Source organism: Marmota flaviventris, chromosome 16 (assembly GCF_047511675.1).
Source record: "Marmota flaviventris isolate mMarFla1 chromosome 16, mMarFla1.hap1, whole genome shotgun sequence".
Taxonomy (NCBI): Eukaryota; Metazoa; Chordata; class Mammalia; order Rodentia; family Sciuridae; genus Marmota; species Marmota flaviventris.
This window is the reverse complement of record NC_092513.1, coordinates 61,473,240-61,490,168: the sequence shown is the minus strand read 5'-3', so window position 1 is coordinate 61,490,168 and position 16,929 is coordinate 61,473,240. Positions and strand designations below refer to the sequence as shown.

General features: G+C 44.4%; 1 protein-coding gene across 2 annotated transcripts in view; it reads left to right on the top strand.

The window, feature by feature from the left end:
* The window catches only part of Mtcl1 (microtubule crosslinking factor 1), a 125,718-nt gene extending 110,549 nt beyond the window's left edge, over window positions 1-15,169 (top strand). For both annotated transcript variants that reach the window (XM_027922904.2, XM_071602469.1), the window contains 4 exons: window positions 1,034-1,330; window positions 3,300-3,331; window positions 6,451-7,990; window positions 13,200-15,169. In XM_027922904.2, the coding sequence (XP_027778705.2) occupies window positions 1,034-1,330; window positions 3,300-3,331; window positions 6,451-7,990; window positions 13,200-13,394 (2,064 nt within the window). In that variant the 3' untranslated portion in view covers window positions 13,395-15,169. The remainder of the gene's footprint in view (window positions 1-1,033; window positions 1,331-3,299; window positions 3,332-6,450; window positions 7,991-13,199) is intronic.
* The last annotated feature ends 1,760 nt before the right edge of the window (window positions 15,170-16,929 follow it).

Sequence of the window (16,929 nt, the reverse complement as noted above, 5' to 3'; positions counted from 1 at the left end):
AGTTTTTCTGGGAAGTATTTGCCTGTCTGCCTCAATCGTCTCCTGTGATTTTAAGTAGCTTCCTTTATGAACTGCCCCTAGGAGATCTCCCAATGCTGTTAAAAAAAAAAAAAAGGCAGGAAAATCATTTACCTGCATGCCCCTGGCCTTTACTTGAGCTTTATAGGTGTCCGGCCCCTCTGGGCTGCACCTTGCTTGCTGACCCCTGTCTGCCTATCCCCATTTTACAGATGAGGAAACTGAGCTGAGTAGAGTTGGAACTTCAACCTGTCACCAAACAAGCAAAGCCATAAATTCATGGCTCTAGTTCACATCTTCTAAATCCTAACTTTCCTGTGCTTGCCCATTACTGCTTAAATTTATCAAGTCAGGCAAAGAAGTGTAACAAGAACATATGTGGCAGTTTTCTTCTGCATCATACCAGATCTTTAGTTGCCTTTACCACAGAGCTTTAATCCTCTCCAGCAAAGTGGAAAGTATTTTTAATGCCAAATGATTATAACCCTCTTTGATCATTCAGGTTTTACATAGGACCTTGTACCAAATGCTTTGGAAAAAGGTTAGGAAAGTTAGGAAAATCAGATGCGCCCTCAGAAGTTTTTATATCAGTGATGCTATTCCATCAAGTGTGCCTTAATCGCTGAAGGTAATTCCGAGAGAGTTCTAAACATATTTAATTTTCAAAGGACAAATATGTAAATCTCATGAGCATGGTGCTAAAAGGTATGAAAAAAACCCATGTATTTTAAAATTAAGATGAAGAAAAAAATCAAAGAAATATTTGCATCAGAGTTGGCAAAAATACTTGTATGTGGTAACTGTAGACTTTTCTAGTTTTGTGCTTGTTGAAAGCATGTATGGCATTGTGTTACATTTTGAACTTAAGGTCAGAACTGTAAGAACATTTCTTTCTTGCCCAGTCTTTCAGATGGACCCACAGGTAATCCTACTTTGTGTAGAAAGGATGGTCTTAGGAGGACCATCAGACTGAAAAGCAAGGCTAATTATTATTTCCATTTTTAAAACTCTCAAGTTGCAGAAAGAGAACAGTCCTCGGAGAGGTAGCAATTTCCTATGTGATCAAAAAGAAGGAAACGTCCGTTCCTTTCCCCATCAAGGAGGGCTCCGCATGCCCCGTCCCATGGCGATATGGCCCTGCGCAGACACTGACTCTATACCGTTTGAAGACCGGCCGCTATCCAAGCTGAAGGAGTCAGATAGGTGCTCTGCCAGTGAGAACCTCTATTTGGACGCCTTGTCCCTGGATGACGAGCCAGAGGAGCTGCTACCCCACAGGCCTGAGAGGGACTTCAGGAACTGCCTCCCTGAGGTCAGCCTGGCTTTCATTTACTCTCGTTAACTGCTGCAGAATGAGGGAGTTGTCCTTAGATACCCAGCAGGAACCTGCCAGAGTCCCGTCCTGGCAGGCTCCAGTGACAACCTATGAATTGAGTGAAAATGAAATCTTTGCAGTGCTGAGGGTTTTGCTTGGTGGCCCTGATCCAAACTCCTGTTGTCATCTGTGGTCAGTTTAATTTTGCCACCTTGTTTCAGGTTGAGAAACACAGAGTGTCTTATGCAAAATGAAAGTCTGGAGAATAACCATGTTCCACAGAACCCAAGAGAAAGTAAAAAATACTGGGGAAATATGTGTTTTCGACTTTTCTTGAGATCATGGTTTTCTGATTCTAGAAAACTAATAACTGAAGAAATTCTGCATTCGAGAAATTTCCTGATGTTTGGAAGTAGAAAATATCACTAAACTATACTATAAATATCTTATTCTGGACAAAGTGGGGAAAATTCTAAAACTTAGAATCCACATGTAAATTAGATTACCAAATGGGTGATTAAAGGTGCATACTGAAAGTTCCATAGCATGATGTAGGTTTTTCTGGTTTTGTCATCTTTAAAACCTCATTTAAAAAATTTGTACTAGGAGTTATTTCCTGTGAATTAATTTAATAATCACTATCCATCATTTGGTCTCTGAAACATTTCATACTTGGACCAATTCATGTGCAATAATATTGTTGAAATATGGGAAAATTATAAAGGTTGTGTAACCCTTATTCAAAAAGCTAAGATCTAGAATTGTTCGGGATTTTTTTGAAGATTCTGAAATATTTTGCATATACATGATAAGATATATCGGGGATAGGACCTAAGCCAAACACAAAAATCATTTATGCTTCACTTATACTCTATACGTGTAGCCTGAAGATAATTTTTGTAGCATGTGAATGATTATGTGCTTGAAACAAAATTTCATGATAAGGAATCTTCCACTTGTGGTGTCATGTCAGCACTCAAAAAGTTGCAGATTTGGGAGCATTTCAGGTTTTAGATTTTCTGGATTAGGGATGTTGGACCTGTTTTTCAGTCCTTGCCAATGAGTTAAGTGCGGTATCCTCATTCGTGTGTATCAGGTTGGGAGGACATCACCACAGGTCACCCTGGTGGATCTAGAGGCAATGTCGTATAGTCCAGTTTCACTGCAGAGAGAATGTGGGACCAGGGGGCAAACCCTGGGTGGTAGTTCTAGCTGTTTTGTGGCTGGAACTGCCAAGCTCTTCTGAACAGCAGAGACAAGGGCACGCTGGCTGAGGGGGAAGTGCCCTCTGGTGTTTACTGTCCTGAAGAATATGTTTCATTACCATGAAAGGCTTGCTTCTTCAAAGCCACATCAGCATGGGAGTATTCTCTCAATAGACAGCTGGGTGTCTACTAGCACAGCTTTGGTTCTTCTTAAGGGGAAGTCACTGTAAATTCATTTCTGATCCTGAGAATGTTTAAAACCAAGCAAGTGACCAAGCCTAAGAATGTTACCATAGCAATTGCCATAGCAAGATAGGAACCAAGGGACATCCAACTCCTATCTCATTGTGTCATCCTCTGTCTTTCCCCTCTCCTCCCCTCTCCTCCACCCCTTCTCTCATACTGAGACTTATTCAGGTCATTCCAAGAGCTGACTTTGAAGTTTATGCAGTTGGGGAGGTCTTCTGAGGAGGCATAGGAGCAAGCCACTTTCTTCATGATGGGTTTACAGCCAGTTTTTCAAGCTCATATGGGCTCCTCCCTGCACTGTGGACGCTCCAACCCTCTCATCATGCTGTCGACTCTGCTCTTATTACTTCAAAGGACTTAGGGCAGTAGCACTCCTGACCAAAGTTTGGCCCCAGTGTGTTTTAAATGGTGCCTCCCCAAGGGAGCGGAACAAAACAAGTCACTTAAGCACAGTTGAGGATCCTAAGCAACCAAAATTAACTGATTCAGATGAACTTATTTCTTCTTTACAGGAAGAAGAAAATCACAAGGGAAATCTTCAAAGGTAAGTAAGATTGATAGAAATAATAGATTGCTGAAATAAAAATCTCTCGGGCTCCAGATTCTATCTTGTTGATGCAGTCTGTTACCAATCTTCAAAAGGACTCCACATTTAAGTAGTTGATATTGTATTATTTGTTTCATAAATATATGGTTTTTGAGGATGAGCAACAAAAAGGCTAGATATGCCATCTTCACACATGTATTCTTTTTATGGTAAGGACTTTCCAGTTATAGCTGTATTGCATATAAAAAGAAGTGTGTGTGTTCAGTGGTTTTGAAAAATCCATGGAAAACTCTCCTCGTGAGAAGTTTGGAAAGCCTCCTCTTGATATATGAGACATTTTATATACTATATATTTAAAGTTCCAGGAGGGCTTGTTAAAAATGTTTTCTTGGCAATAATCCCCGAAGAAAATATATAGTGGTTGATGTTGTTGGTGTTAGTTATATACCAGTTTTTCCCTCCCTCCCTGGTTTTATTTGCTCTGGTTTTTCTTTATAGATGAATACATATTGTTTCCACTACATAAATTTTGTTCTCAGGCAACTTGCCATTTCGGTTCTCCCCATCCTTGATTTTCTCATGAGTCTGTGGATGACTGTCTTCTTTCTTTTTGCACTGTCAGATCCATGCAGCACACAGAGTTGCCCAGGGCATGTTTCTGTCCTTCACTGTCTGGTCTTCCTCGGGCAGTACAGGACAGCATTTGAGAGTTTAGGCACTAGTGGTAAAAGGTCTTGGGTTCAAATCACTACTGCCTTCACTGGCCCTATAATCTTGGGTAGGTTTCCTAACTCTTTGTGCCTCAGTTTCCTTATTTGTGAATAGGAGTTCTTTAGATTTTGCAGCTTACTTGTGTTAATACACATGAAACAAAGCAGTACACAGGAGAAGCAGTGATCGAAGTTTAGCTGTCATTGTACCTACCTACTTTACCTATTCATGGAAGCATCCTTGTCAGTGCCCAGGTCAAGGTTAGAGCCACCCTCTTTTACCCACCAAGCCACTGAGCTTTCTGTTTGCTCCCTGTGCTATACAGCTGTTTCAAAAAACCTTATTTCTACTGGGAAGCTGAATTGGGAGGATTTTAAGTTCAAAGCCAGCCTGGGCAATTTAGCGAGACCCCCCCCTCAAAATAAAAAATAATAAAGGTTAGGGTATAGCTCAGAGGTAGAACAGTTGCCTAGCATGTGAGGACCTGGGTTCAATCCCCAGGACTGCAAAATAATTAATACTCATTATCATCATCATCATCTTGCTTGTTTCTGTGAGTTTCAAAAACAGTTCATGCTTGTGGTAAATTAAACAGTATCAAAATGTCCAAAGTTAAAAAAACAAATGTGAAGGGAGGGAGAAGGGGAATAGCTAGGAAGGTGGAAGGAGATGGTCATCATTATACAAAATACATGTATGAAGATGTGAATTTGGTGTCAACATACCTTATATACAAACAGAGATATGATAAATTGTGGTATAAAGGTGTATTAAGAATTGTATGCAAAAAAAATGAGAGCTCATGTATAATGGCATAATTTGGTGTGAACACACAGAGTTACAAAAAATTGTCATGTATGTAAGAAATAAATAAAAATAAATAAATAAAAAAAAATAAAAAACAAATGTGCCCTCCCTCCACCCACTTTTATCTCTTGCTTCTAACCATGTGGTGGTCTCCTCCATTCTTTCTTCTATGTGCCTGCAAATACCTACACATGTTCCAAGTACATCCTGGTTTTGTAGTTATTTTGTGTGTTTGGCCACTGCTAAATTCAGTGCCACTTCTTTCTCTTTATCATTTCTGTTCCACTGCATTTGGCTAAGACCCAGAGGCATCAAGCCACCACCCCCATAGGTGACATTGATGGTACTGTGCACTAGTCATACAGTACACAACTTGCTCAAAGCACAACTCAGTTCTGGCCTTGTCCTGTAGAGGCGTAACCTATGCACTCAATCTAGGACCCCTGCATCAGGACCTGTGCTGATCTAGAAGTGAGATAAGAGCCTCTGTTTGAGGAGGTGAGGGGACCCAAGAGAAGCCGGTTCAGTTGTATAGACAATGATTCTTCGTTTGCCTCCCCTCCTCCCCTCACCCCAACTGGAGGAATTCCAGGCCACAGAGGTTCTGTTGTCTGCACAGGTGAATGTAGCCAGCCCCCAGCCTCCTTCCTGACCTGATGGGTGAACAAGCTGCCCAATCTCCTGGCATCCCAGCACCTCTGCCTATGGGAGGCAGTCTGTGAATTCATGTCAGGTTGAAATATGTGGAATGGAAGTGCCAACGTATCCAGGAGTCTACACCCAAGCCACATTTGTCAGCCAACAACTTGCCAAAAACTAGCTGTGTTCATGTATCTGAGGGAGATTTTCTTTTATTTAGGATATAAAGGGGTAGCACAAACACATACCCAAAAAGACTGGCCATAAAGAAGGGAGCGCAGAGAGAAGGGGAGAATTGAGCCCTGCTGGGTGAATTTGGGCAGGGCCAGGTGAATCCTTGTTTGAAATAGTACTTGGAAACTGTGTGGCAATCTATGGTTTCTACTTCCCTCCCTTTTCCTATGTCTTCCAAGTGGCCTTTGGAGATTGTTGGTCCTTGCAGCCAATAGAGGACAAGGCTGGTTAGTTGAAGAGAGACTTCAGAATGTAATGATTCTGTTGTGGTCTCTCTCCACCATGTATCTTTAGCTTATTGAAGATAGAGACCATGAGGTGCCCATCTCCACAGGATGATGAGTGTCTGCTGATGCTGGACCTTAGTAAGTCTCAGTAGGGGTGTCACTCAAGGCATGAAAAGAGAGGCCAAGCAGCAGTCTGGAGTTCAGCTGTGATTGTGGTGCAGCCCCACCCTTCTCCTTTTTGTGGTAGTTGAGGGTTGGCTGTATTAAATTATGACCAATGTGAAGTTAAAAGAATGATTCCAGAGCCACAAAAAAAGTCCAGTAAACCCTCAAAGGATGAGTTCAAGAGCAGAATCCATCAAGCAGCAAATGTGTTCTGTGTAGGTGGAGGCGGATGCCTTCATGGGCACAGCTCACGTAGCCAGAGCACAGCTGCTGTGGGACATCAGGGCCTCTCTGGTGGGTTTCTGACATCCTCTGCTTTCCTACCTTTCCCAGGGCGGTATCTGTGTCCTCCATGTCTGAATTCCAGCGCTTGATGGATGTCTCCCCCTTCCTGCCTGAGAAGGGCCTGCCATCTGCCAGTAGCAAAGAAGATGTCACCCCACCCCTGTCTCCTGATGATTTCCGCTACATTGAAGAGTTCAACAGCAAGAGCTGGGACTACACACCCTCCAGGACTGGGACAGAGAGGCCTCCGGACCTCTGGACAGACAGGACCGAGGGGGTGCGGGCAGGGCATGAGGCCAATGCAGAGCCTTTCTCTGATTCTTCCTGGTACCTGACCACGAGTGTCACCATGACCACAGATACCATGACCAGCCCAGAGCACTGCCAGAAGCAACCACTGCGGAGCCACATCCTCACTGAACAAGCAGGGGTGCGCGTGCTTCACAGCCCACCTGCTGTCCGCAGGGTTGAGAGCATCATGACAGGTGGAGAAAGCAGGAGCCGACTGGAACCCGAGGGCCCCTTTCCCACGAGCAGAGTCAGAGGGGGCCTGGGAGATGTCAAGGGAGGTCATCCAGAATCTGTGCTCAGCAGGTGGCCTTGTGCCTCCTCTAGACATACCCGAGACTATGTGGAGGGGGCTCTCTGCACCTCCCTGGGGTTTGCCTCCCCATTGCACAGCCTGGATATGTCCAAGAACATGAGTGATGACATGAAGGAGGTAGCCTTCTCTGTCAGGAATGCTATCTGCTCTGGTCCCAATGAGCCACAAGTCAAGGACATGGCCTGCCAGACCAATGGGTCCCGGACAACAGGGACACAAACTGTCCAGACCATTAGTGTGGGCCTACAGACTGAAGCCCTTCGTAATAGCGGTGTCACCAGCAGTCCCCATAAGTGTCTCACGCCAAAGGCTGGGGGTGGTGCCACACCTGTGTCCTCCCCTTCCCGTAGCCTGAGGAACAGGCAGGTGGCCCCCGCCATAGAGAAGGTACAGGCCAAGTTTGAGCGTACCTGCTGCTCTCCAAAGTATGGTTCTCCCAAGCTGCAGAGGAAGCCCCTTCCCAAAGCCGACCAGCCAAATAGCAGGAACTCACCAGGGGTGGCCCAGAAAGGGTACAGTGAGTCAGCATGGGCCCGTTCCACCACCACTAGGGAGAGCCCCGTGCACACCACCATCAACGATGGTCTCTCCAGCCTCTTCAACATCATCGACCACAGCCCTGTGGTGCAGGACCCCTTCCAGAAGGGGGCACGGGCTGGGAGTAGGTCTCGCTCTGCAGAACCCAGACCAGAGCTGGGCCCAGGCCAAGAAACAGGAACCAGTTCCCGAGGAAGGTCACCCAGCCCCCTTGGGACAGGCTCAGAGACGTGCAGGGAAGAAGGGGGAGAGGGCACACCAGTGAGGCAGGACTTATCCGCTCCCCCTGGCTATACACTCGCTGAGAGTGTGGCCCGGATCCTCAACAAGAAGCTGTTGGAGCATGCCTTAAAGGAGGAAAGGAGGCAGGCCACCCACGGCCCCCCAAGTCTTACCAGCGACAACCACGTAGGAGAAGCAGTCATGGCTGAACCAGGGTCCATGGAGGTAAAGAATGAAATGTTTCCTGCTCTTCCATTTAGCTGCCAGGCACATGGGAATCTGGGATGGATTTGGGACAGTGATTTCAGGAATCACTGTCAATGATGGTGAACTGGGGAAATGGGTTGGGGGTTAGGGAGTATGAAAACACAGACCCCAAGCAACTTCTTAAAGAAAATCTCATCTTACTCTTTTCAAAATCATCAAGGACATGGTTTGGTTCAGATTTCATCCTTTAAGTGATTTTTCTTATCTGTTTATCTGGGCTTTGCACCCGGGTCATAGTTTGCCCTCTTTGTGCATGTCATGGGTGAAAATTGAATTGTGTGTGTGTATCTGTGTCTCAGGACTTTTACATGCTACAGATATTTGTATGTGGCAATGTAAAAGGTGAGTTGGAGGGCTTTTGAGCCACGTGGACATGAGCACATCTTCTATCAGGAACTGCAAGAACAATATTTGGATTCCCTGGCTGACTTCAGTACAGAACAGCAGTCTGGCATCTCACAAATCACCTTTTTGTGTCTGTGAACCCCTCTAGCAATAAAATAAGGATAAGATCAAAATATCTGCCTTAGTACAATATGATGATGATGATTGTCCCCCCTCAAAATCACTTAGAAATCAATCAACCCTGAATTCTGTTCTGATACATATCCCCAGGTGGTATTTTTGCATCATATCACTATAAAAAATAATTCCCATTTCCATACCAAGAATGAGCAAAATGAAGCAAATAATATGATAATGCTGGTGGTGACTGTAGTGTTGATGCCAATTTTATGATTTACGCAGACTGAAAGGACAGTGCTGCCCCACAGGTGGCCATGTGTATGTGTGACACTTGCCACTGTTCCTAAGTCACCAGGAGCCCAGCTATGCACATGCTATACTAGCCTTCTCTAGGCCCCTGTCTCTCACAACAGTAAGGGGGGTCAGGGAGGACAGCCATATGCTCCTGGGCCGCCCCACTGCTTTTTGGCCACCACCAGGCAGCCTGGCTTCATGGGAGAGAATAGAAGGAAGGTTTGTTTCTGGGATCGCCTGCCTTACATTTCCCCTGGGGAGAAAATGGGTAGATCCCAGCCCAACCCACCAAGGAATATTTAACACAAAATATTATAGAGTTTAAATCTAAAATAGGACAAAACCTGTACAATTGCCAATGACCTACAGAAATGGTTCAACCTTATACAGTTATTGCTAGTATGTGGCCTACTGGTCCAAAGGTTTGAGTCTTGGGATAAAGTTGTTTACACCCTCTGTTTGACTGTTCTTGGGTGACAAATAATGTCTTCTTTGATCTTCTCTTTCCTCAAACCTTCAGGAGCCCTCAGGTAAGCACTTGAGGCTTGGGAGGGTCATTATATGTGAATACCTTGCCTTCTCAGGGCTCTGGAGAAATGGGCTCAAAGCATTGTTAACTGGCTTTGTCTGTAGTTTCTACTTGTATTAGAGAATAAACAGAAATTAGTTTTCAGGCACCAAAAAAAAAAAAAAATGCTTTGATTTACTAACACTGAATGCTGCAAGCAATCTGTGGTAACATAAAGAAAGAGGTTTAATGACAGAATCACAGCATTGTGGCATGCAAGTGGTTATGTCAGTGCAAAACTGTCCTCCTTTGTCCCCTGTGAACCCTGCAACTAGATTTTCTCTTCCTTAGTGTGTTTGCCACCAAACAAGGTGATTCAATGGGAGCATTTCCAGGACTCAGAACCTGTGTGGAGACTGGGCAGCACTTTGATGCCCTGGGTTCTTTTTTGCTTTTCTGTTACAAGTTTGCTTGGTTCTAGATTCTGGTAGAATTTTTCTGTTTGAATTGACGTAACATATTAGGAGCATTGGTGATCCCTTCCCTTCTCTCCATGGATTATGTAGTAGCTCTAGGTTTTCATTCCCAAATCAGAAGATGCTGATTTCTCATTCTGATTTCCCAGCCCACTCTGAGCACCCTGCTATGGAATCTTTCCTGAACGTACACTCAGACATCTAGACACAGGGGTGACTCGGGCAGCAGGACGTGTCCCTTCTTGCTTCCCACTCATCCCACAGGTGACATAGTCTTCCTCTTCTCTTGAAGCCATGGCCATCAGCTCAACAATGCAAAGAGAAGCTGGGAGGGGGAGTTCCGGTGTGAAGAGAACCAATGATCTTGGAGTGGAAAATGGGAGGGAGATGACTTAGCACAGTTGTGACCAGAACAGACCCAACTGTGGAGTGGCCTCTATCATTTCCAGCACAACAGCCGGGCCACTTCCACTTCTGTTTGCCAAATGCTCATGGGTAGCTCAGGGAGCCTGGAAACCAGAAGGGAGGTCCAAGGCTCTTTGGTGGGTTCTTCTTCTCTCCGTAGCACTTGGCAGAGGACAGCCTGTGTCGAAGTACTGCTGCTACTGCCCCAACCCCATCTCGGAGTGAATGTGGGGGACCTCAATTCCATCCTGGTGGCTGTCCACAGGCAGGAACTTTGCCCCTCTTCCACTGTGCTCATTGACTTTTACTATTCTGTTTGAAACGTACTTTCAAACCTACTTGCTTTTCTCTTCTTTGTCTGTCTAGAACCAAACTGTCTTACTAACTGCCCCATGGGGACTCTAGCCCTGCCGCCTCACGCTGTAAGTGCCTTCTTCCTCAGTTCCCAACTGTCTCGAGAGAGTCATGTGTGTAATTTGTGTAACACGTAGTTGGTGTCTGACACTCATCATCATGGGGTGGGGGGCGTCTGCTCCATGCTAACCCCAGGATCATTTGGGCCAGCTTATTTCCAGGCACAGCCTAGGAATCTCAGATGCCCCATTCACCCCGTTCTAGGGTTGATGCTTAATGTCAAGAGAGGTTGTTGAGTTATAGAGATTCTGCTGAGACTTCTCCTCTCTTTGTGTAGCCAACATGCTTTCATAGGAGAGAGCCACTGGTCAGGAGGGGACATCTCAGCCACAAGACTCTTGCCTGAGGAGGTCTTTGAGTCCAGCCTCTGTTAGATCTGTAGCCCTGACCACCGGCTCCTGCCCTCCCTGCTCACTGGCGTTTTGGTTGAGCATGTGTGTTACCATATGCTGGAATGAGGTGGGACCATAATGTGCTGGGACTTTTCTTTTATTTTCAAACAGTCCTGCCAGAAGGAATAACCCCAAATGTATTTTGTCCTTCAGATGAGACAGAGTAAGTGCTTGATAAATACTTGTTGAATAAATAAAACAACCAAGCTATCCCTGCTCTACGTGTCTCAAAATGGCCTTTTGAGACCTGAATTGAGCAAAGCATATGAGAAAACATACTCTGATTTTACTTGAGGATATGGACACTCACACCTCATCCACTGGCCTAAATCTAAACTGTGGAGTACCAAACTATAGTCAGCTATCAGAGGTAAAAACTAGTCCCTGGGGAAAAAAAATGACAAAGTACATGAGAAAGCCATTTACAAGATGGATGCTTCCAGGGCAGCATCACAGGACAGAGGCCTATGTGGCCATCATGGTGGCTTTTGAGGAAAAGGAAACATTGCTTGCTTGTAAGTGCTGGTGTGGAAGTAAGGAAGACCTCATGGTTACACAACATTTCTTCCTTTATAAGCAGATGCCACTGAAGAGGTGGTGCATCATGGTCTAAGAAGAGCCCATTTTTGTTCAGCAACAGTCAGGTGGGAACAGGGGCTAACTACAGCTACAGCAGCAGCTTTACCAACATGCAGCACACACAACAGATGTATGCACAGTATACAACGACACAACACTCACTACTCTTATAATCGTGCAAGCAGAGAAGAACTGTAGCAGATTTTCCAAACCATGTGTACCCCAGTATCAAGCAGGTGGGCCCAGGTGGGCTCGGTAAGCACATGGCATCCTGGCTTACTTTTTATCTCAGGGGCACCAGTGGTGTGCCAGCAAAGAGGACAGTCTGCTTGTCATGGTCCCATTATCATAAGTGCGTTGCCCATGAAGGCCCTTTCTATGTCTTATAAGGTGCCAGCCACAAAGTAGGCAGGGACCCTGAAGAAGTGATCTCCGGTGTTAATGTTCCTTTTGTGCTGATCCCACCAGGGAATCTGTGGGTCCCACACTGTCCTTGGGCCGAGCCATCCTCACTGGCCAACTCCACACATCCTCCACGTGTTCCGTCTTCTCCCGAGTGGCATTGCCTACCCATTCAGCACAACCATCTGTCTTTCCCCTGTTGCTGTTCCCCTACTCCCGTGGCTAATCTGTCATTCTGGTCTTTTTAGTTGCTTGTCACGTCTTTAAATCCAAGTCTCTTGCTGATTTTCTTTGTGGATCCTTGTTCTGTGTCATCCTTCCTGTGCCTTCCATTGAAGTAATTCACCTCTCGGCTTTCTGTGAGTGTCACTTGGGTTCCCCGCTGTATCACTGTTTCCTCATACCATAGCTGTTTACATTTCTGTATTTCAGCAACTTCCAAGATTGGGTATCCTTTTTCTTTAACATTGCACGCTACAGACAAGTAGCTCAACATTCTTTAAAAACAAAAAGTACCTTGAGAATAAGGTTTAGAGGTGATTTGCATCAAGGTTGAGCGTGTCTTGTATGATCAGTTCTCAGAACATCAGGGTGCCTGGAACACAAAATCACAAGTGCACTCTGATACCAATTTGTAAAAGTGCTGCTACATTTAAGAGTCATTAAAGACAACTAGAACTCAATTAAAATTTCTGCCGGCAGCATTTTTTCCATGTCGTGGGAGTTTGTTTTGCCCACTGCCAATCAACTTGGAATAAACAGTAGCAGAGCTTGTTTCAAGACAAGTCTTACTGTTAATCTGGTGGGCTGAAAGCATAGTTCTCTTCCTGGGCCCCCAGTAGATCTGGTTGACTATACCTAAATCGTTCATTAAAGAAGGCCAATGGTGGGGTCAGCTTAGTGGGATTCTGCCAGGGTATGTACAGTTGCTCTCCTTGGTCTTCTGCATGTCCTAGCCCAATTCTGGAGGGGCTCTGAAAACAGGCCCATCTCACAGCTTTGCCATTTCATTCTTAATCTGGTATCTTCCCATTCACATCACTGATTTCCCCTGTTTGAGTTCTTTCACCGATCATTTTAAATTATTTTCCATGAGCAGAATATTCATTCCTGTTCAGAAGTCGTCCATGGTCTCTTCCATGTAGCTTAAGACTGTTGGGAAAAGGGGGGGAATTATCCACTATGAAACTACTGACCTCAGTAATGCTGTCTCCCCTTTCTCGGTTCTGAAGGAACTGCCTTGCCCTGCGCTAGCGCCATCCCTAGAGCCCTGCTTCTCCAGGCCCGAGAGACCAGCAAACCGTCGTCCTCCATCCCGTTGGGCAACACCTTCTCCCACTGCCTCACAGTCTCAGCCACCCGGAGACCAGACCTCCTTGGAGGAACACGGTGATGAGGATCCCCTGGAGGAAATGCCACACCCGTGATGCAAGCTTGCATGGATTATCACAGAATAATTCACTGTAATTTGCATAGCCACACCATCTTCACAACCAAACTCTGCCCCAAAGGAGAGATCTAGTTTTCTCAAGGTCAAAGAATGTTTTTTTTTTTTAAAAAAAACACACAGCTGCTGAATGTTCAAACCTGTGAAACTGAGATGTTTCTAGAATGAAACAGCAAATGTGCCTGTAATAACTTAATTTTTTTCATAGCTCAGAAAACTATTTTTGTCTCCATCTTTTTTACACACAGTATATTAAAAAAAAAAAGAAAAACAGGTAAATATGGTATAAATAGATATAAAATATAAAAGTTTTAAAAAATGTACATTTTAAGAGATTCTGAACACCCTTGCTCTCAATCCTGACTGCCTCTCTGTTAAATTTGCACTGTTCTGTTTTGGTTGGGTTTATCTCCATGTTGAACTTAGAGTGTTTTAAGTTAATTTTATTTTGTCAATGTTAACAATTTTTTAGGAATTTTTAAAAATGCTTCAGACTGTCTGATTCAGTGAACTTTTTGTAGTGAAAAAGCCATGGAACCAGTAGACAAGACAGATGTTCTGGAAACTGGAGGGATGCAGGTCAATGTTTTTGAGAAGGCACAGAATCCTCAGACGGGCGTAGAAAATTCACTGTATAGTCTACATATTAGTCTGCCCGAGTGCACGTCTTCGGGTGCATGTACATATGCTGCTGTCCTCTCCCTCACCTAAGTGTGTGTCCGTCTGGCCCACTGTAATTGTGAAGTTCCTTGTACTGTACTATTATCGTTGGTCCCCTTGCATTGATGAGATAACAGCACCATTTTAAAATTATTGTTAAAAGATTAACCGGCAATGTACAGAGTTCACTCAGAATTTTCTTGTTTAAGGAAAACACTGCAAAATCATGAGGATACCAAATTGAGACAAACGGTGGTGCCTCTGAGTCTGTCTGAGACCATGATGAAGTAGAAATAAAAGCCTTTTTGAGATGGCGGTGTGCTCTAAGGTCTCAGGTTTCACATGCCCTCCGTGTCTTCCTGAGAACGCCAATGGAAAGTTTTCTGTAGCCAGGGGGATGGTGGGGAGGGGCTTGTGCAAAAAGCAAACAGCTGGTCATACGTCTCATTGGGATGTCTCACTGGGATGCACCCTTGCACATGATCACATTGCAGTTCTACAGGACTCTGGGAGGGTCCCTAGGTAAGGGAATGCCTTTATTCTCATTGCAAAAGCCCAAACTGGGAAGAGGATGGGAATTTGAGGAAACGGTTACCTGCAAGTCAATGTGGCAAGCCTCTGTCCCCTCCACTCAGGAAAGAGGGAGTGGCCAGTAGCTCCAGGACAGGCAGTTCCCTCTCTGGCAGTGAGATGTAGCCCAAGCTGGTGGTATCAGTTAGAGGTTAGCGCAGGGGATTACAAAGGAGTGTGCTGCCCATAAGTCCAAAAAGAACTATTTCAGCCACAGCTTCTGACTTCAACGTTTCATTAACCCAACAGTTTTCTTATGTACATGAACAAGTGGAGTAAGTCCTAATCCCAGCATGACCACAGTTCCACCTTTAAGCATATACTTTTAAAAAACAAATGTTTGAGCATATGGAGAAATGGGAGCCCTCCTGTACTGTTGGTGGAAAAGTAAATGGTCCAGCCACTACAGAAGGCAGTATGGCAGCTCCTCACCAAACCAGAATGATTAGATGATCCAGCTACCCCCCTACTGAATGTATATCCCACCCCCACAAATTGAAATAAACTCAGATACTTGTACACCAATATTCATTGCAGCATTATTCATGAAGATTATGAATAAGGTGGAAACAGCCCATCGTTAGGTGAATGGATAAATGAAATGTAGTTATATATACACAGTGAAATATTTTTCAACCTTGGAAAAGAAGGAAATTCTGGCATCTGCTACAGCATTAATGAACCCTGAAAACATGATACCAAGTGAAATAAACCAAGTCACAAAGATTTTGACAATTATTATATATTTCCACTTATATGGGGAACTAGAGTAGTCAGATTCATAGAGAAGAAAATAGAATAGTGGGTGCTAGGGATTGAGGACAGGAGGGAATGGGGGAGTTCGTGTGTAATAGGTATAGAATTTCAGTTTAGGATGACAAAAAAAAGTACTGGAAATGGATAGTGGTGAGTGTTGCCCAGCCATGTGAATACACTTGATGCCACTGAGTTGTACTTTTGAAAATGGTTCAATTGGTAAATGTTACACATATTTTACCACTTTGAATGCAAAAGACAGATATTTAATCATTCTAGACATAGCTACAAACCACCTATTAACAAATTGGTTAGTTTTGAAGGGACAGAGGATATAGTTCAGTAGAGCATTTACTTGCTTATCGTGTGTGTGTGTGTGTGTGTGTGTGTGTGTGAGAGAGAGAGAGAGAGAGAGAGAGGTGCCCGTGGTAAATGCTCCAGGTGCATCAACATTCTTTTAGTTGGAAGAACCAGCCAATTAGGAAGGAAGTTATTGGTTCTCATAACCGAGCCTCAAACTATGCCACCAGGATTCTAGTTAGTCTTCTGACTCTGCTGTGTGATATTTTATTGTTAGAGAAACATTCCAACAACAGTAAACCCTAACAGCTCCTATTCATCTGGAAATTTCTGGGGAAAGGAGATCTCTTACCAGGAGCTCCAGCAAAAGCCCAAGGCTGATGATCCTCATTGGTCTAGAGAAAGTCACATGTCTGGCTTTGATCCAATTACAGTGTCAGGTTGACCCAGTGAAGGAAAGTGAGATGCTATCTGAATAGAGGGGAGAACATGCCTGGAAGGTAGTGGGAACCCTAAAAATTTCAAGAACAAGCTATGGCCACCAGAGATCTTGCCATATGGTTGGAGGAGATAAAATTCCCAGGCAAAACAAAAGAAATGCAAAAATGGTATGGTAGAAATTTCAAGTACAGTAGGATTTGGATAAGCAGCATTTCAACTTGGAGGGAGGCATTAATAAGCACGGTCACATGAGGCAGTGACACACTAACTGGGCTGGTTGCAGAACTTTGTGTGACCAGAGCCACAACAGGCACACAGTACCTTGAGAACTGCTTTGGAATTTCTAATAATTGGACAAGAATTCTTGAGTCTGTATTGTGAAGCCACTCCAACTTTCTAAAGCAAGGCAAGACAGTAGGATGAAATCATTTTCCACTGTCCTGTCCAGATAAATGCTGAGACAGCTCCTTGGGTCCTACGTGGCTGCAAAGGCAGAGCAGCTGCCTACAGGGAACAGCCCACAGGAAGTGTCTGTTCATGTCTCCAGGAGCTGCTATTCATGGGCCAGTTGCTTTTATGTCCTAAGGAAAGATGCAGCAGATTCCTCAAAGAGCCACAACCCTGAAACTGCAGTCATTGCGGGGGTGGGGCGGCGGTGTCACATTCCATTCTCTCCTTTCTTCCGATTACCAAAAGGTAATTTGTTATACTAAGGTTTTGAGTATTATGAGTCTATTTTATGTACATCATAATTCTAATTATTAGTAAATCTATTTGTTTCACCTTTT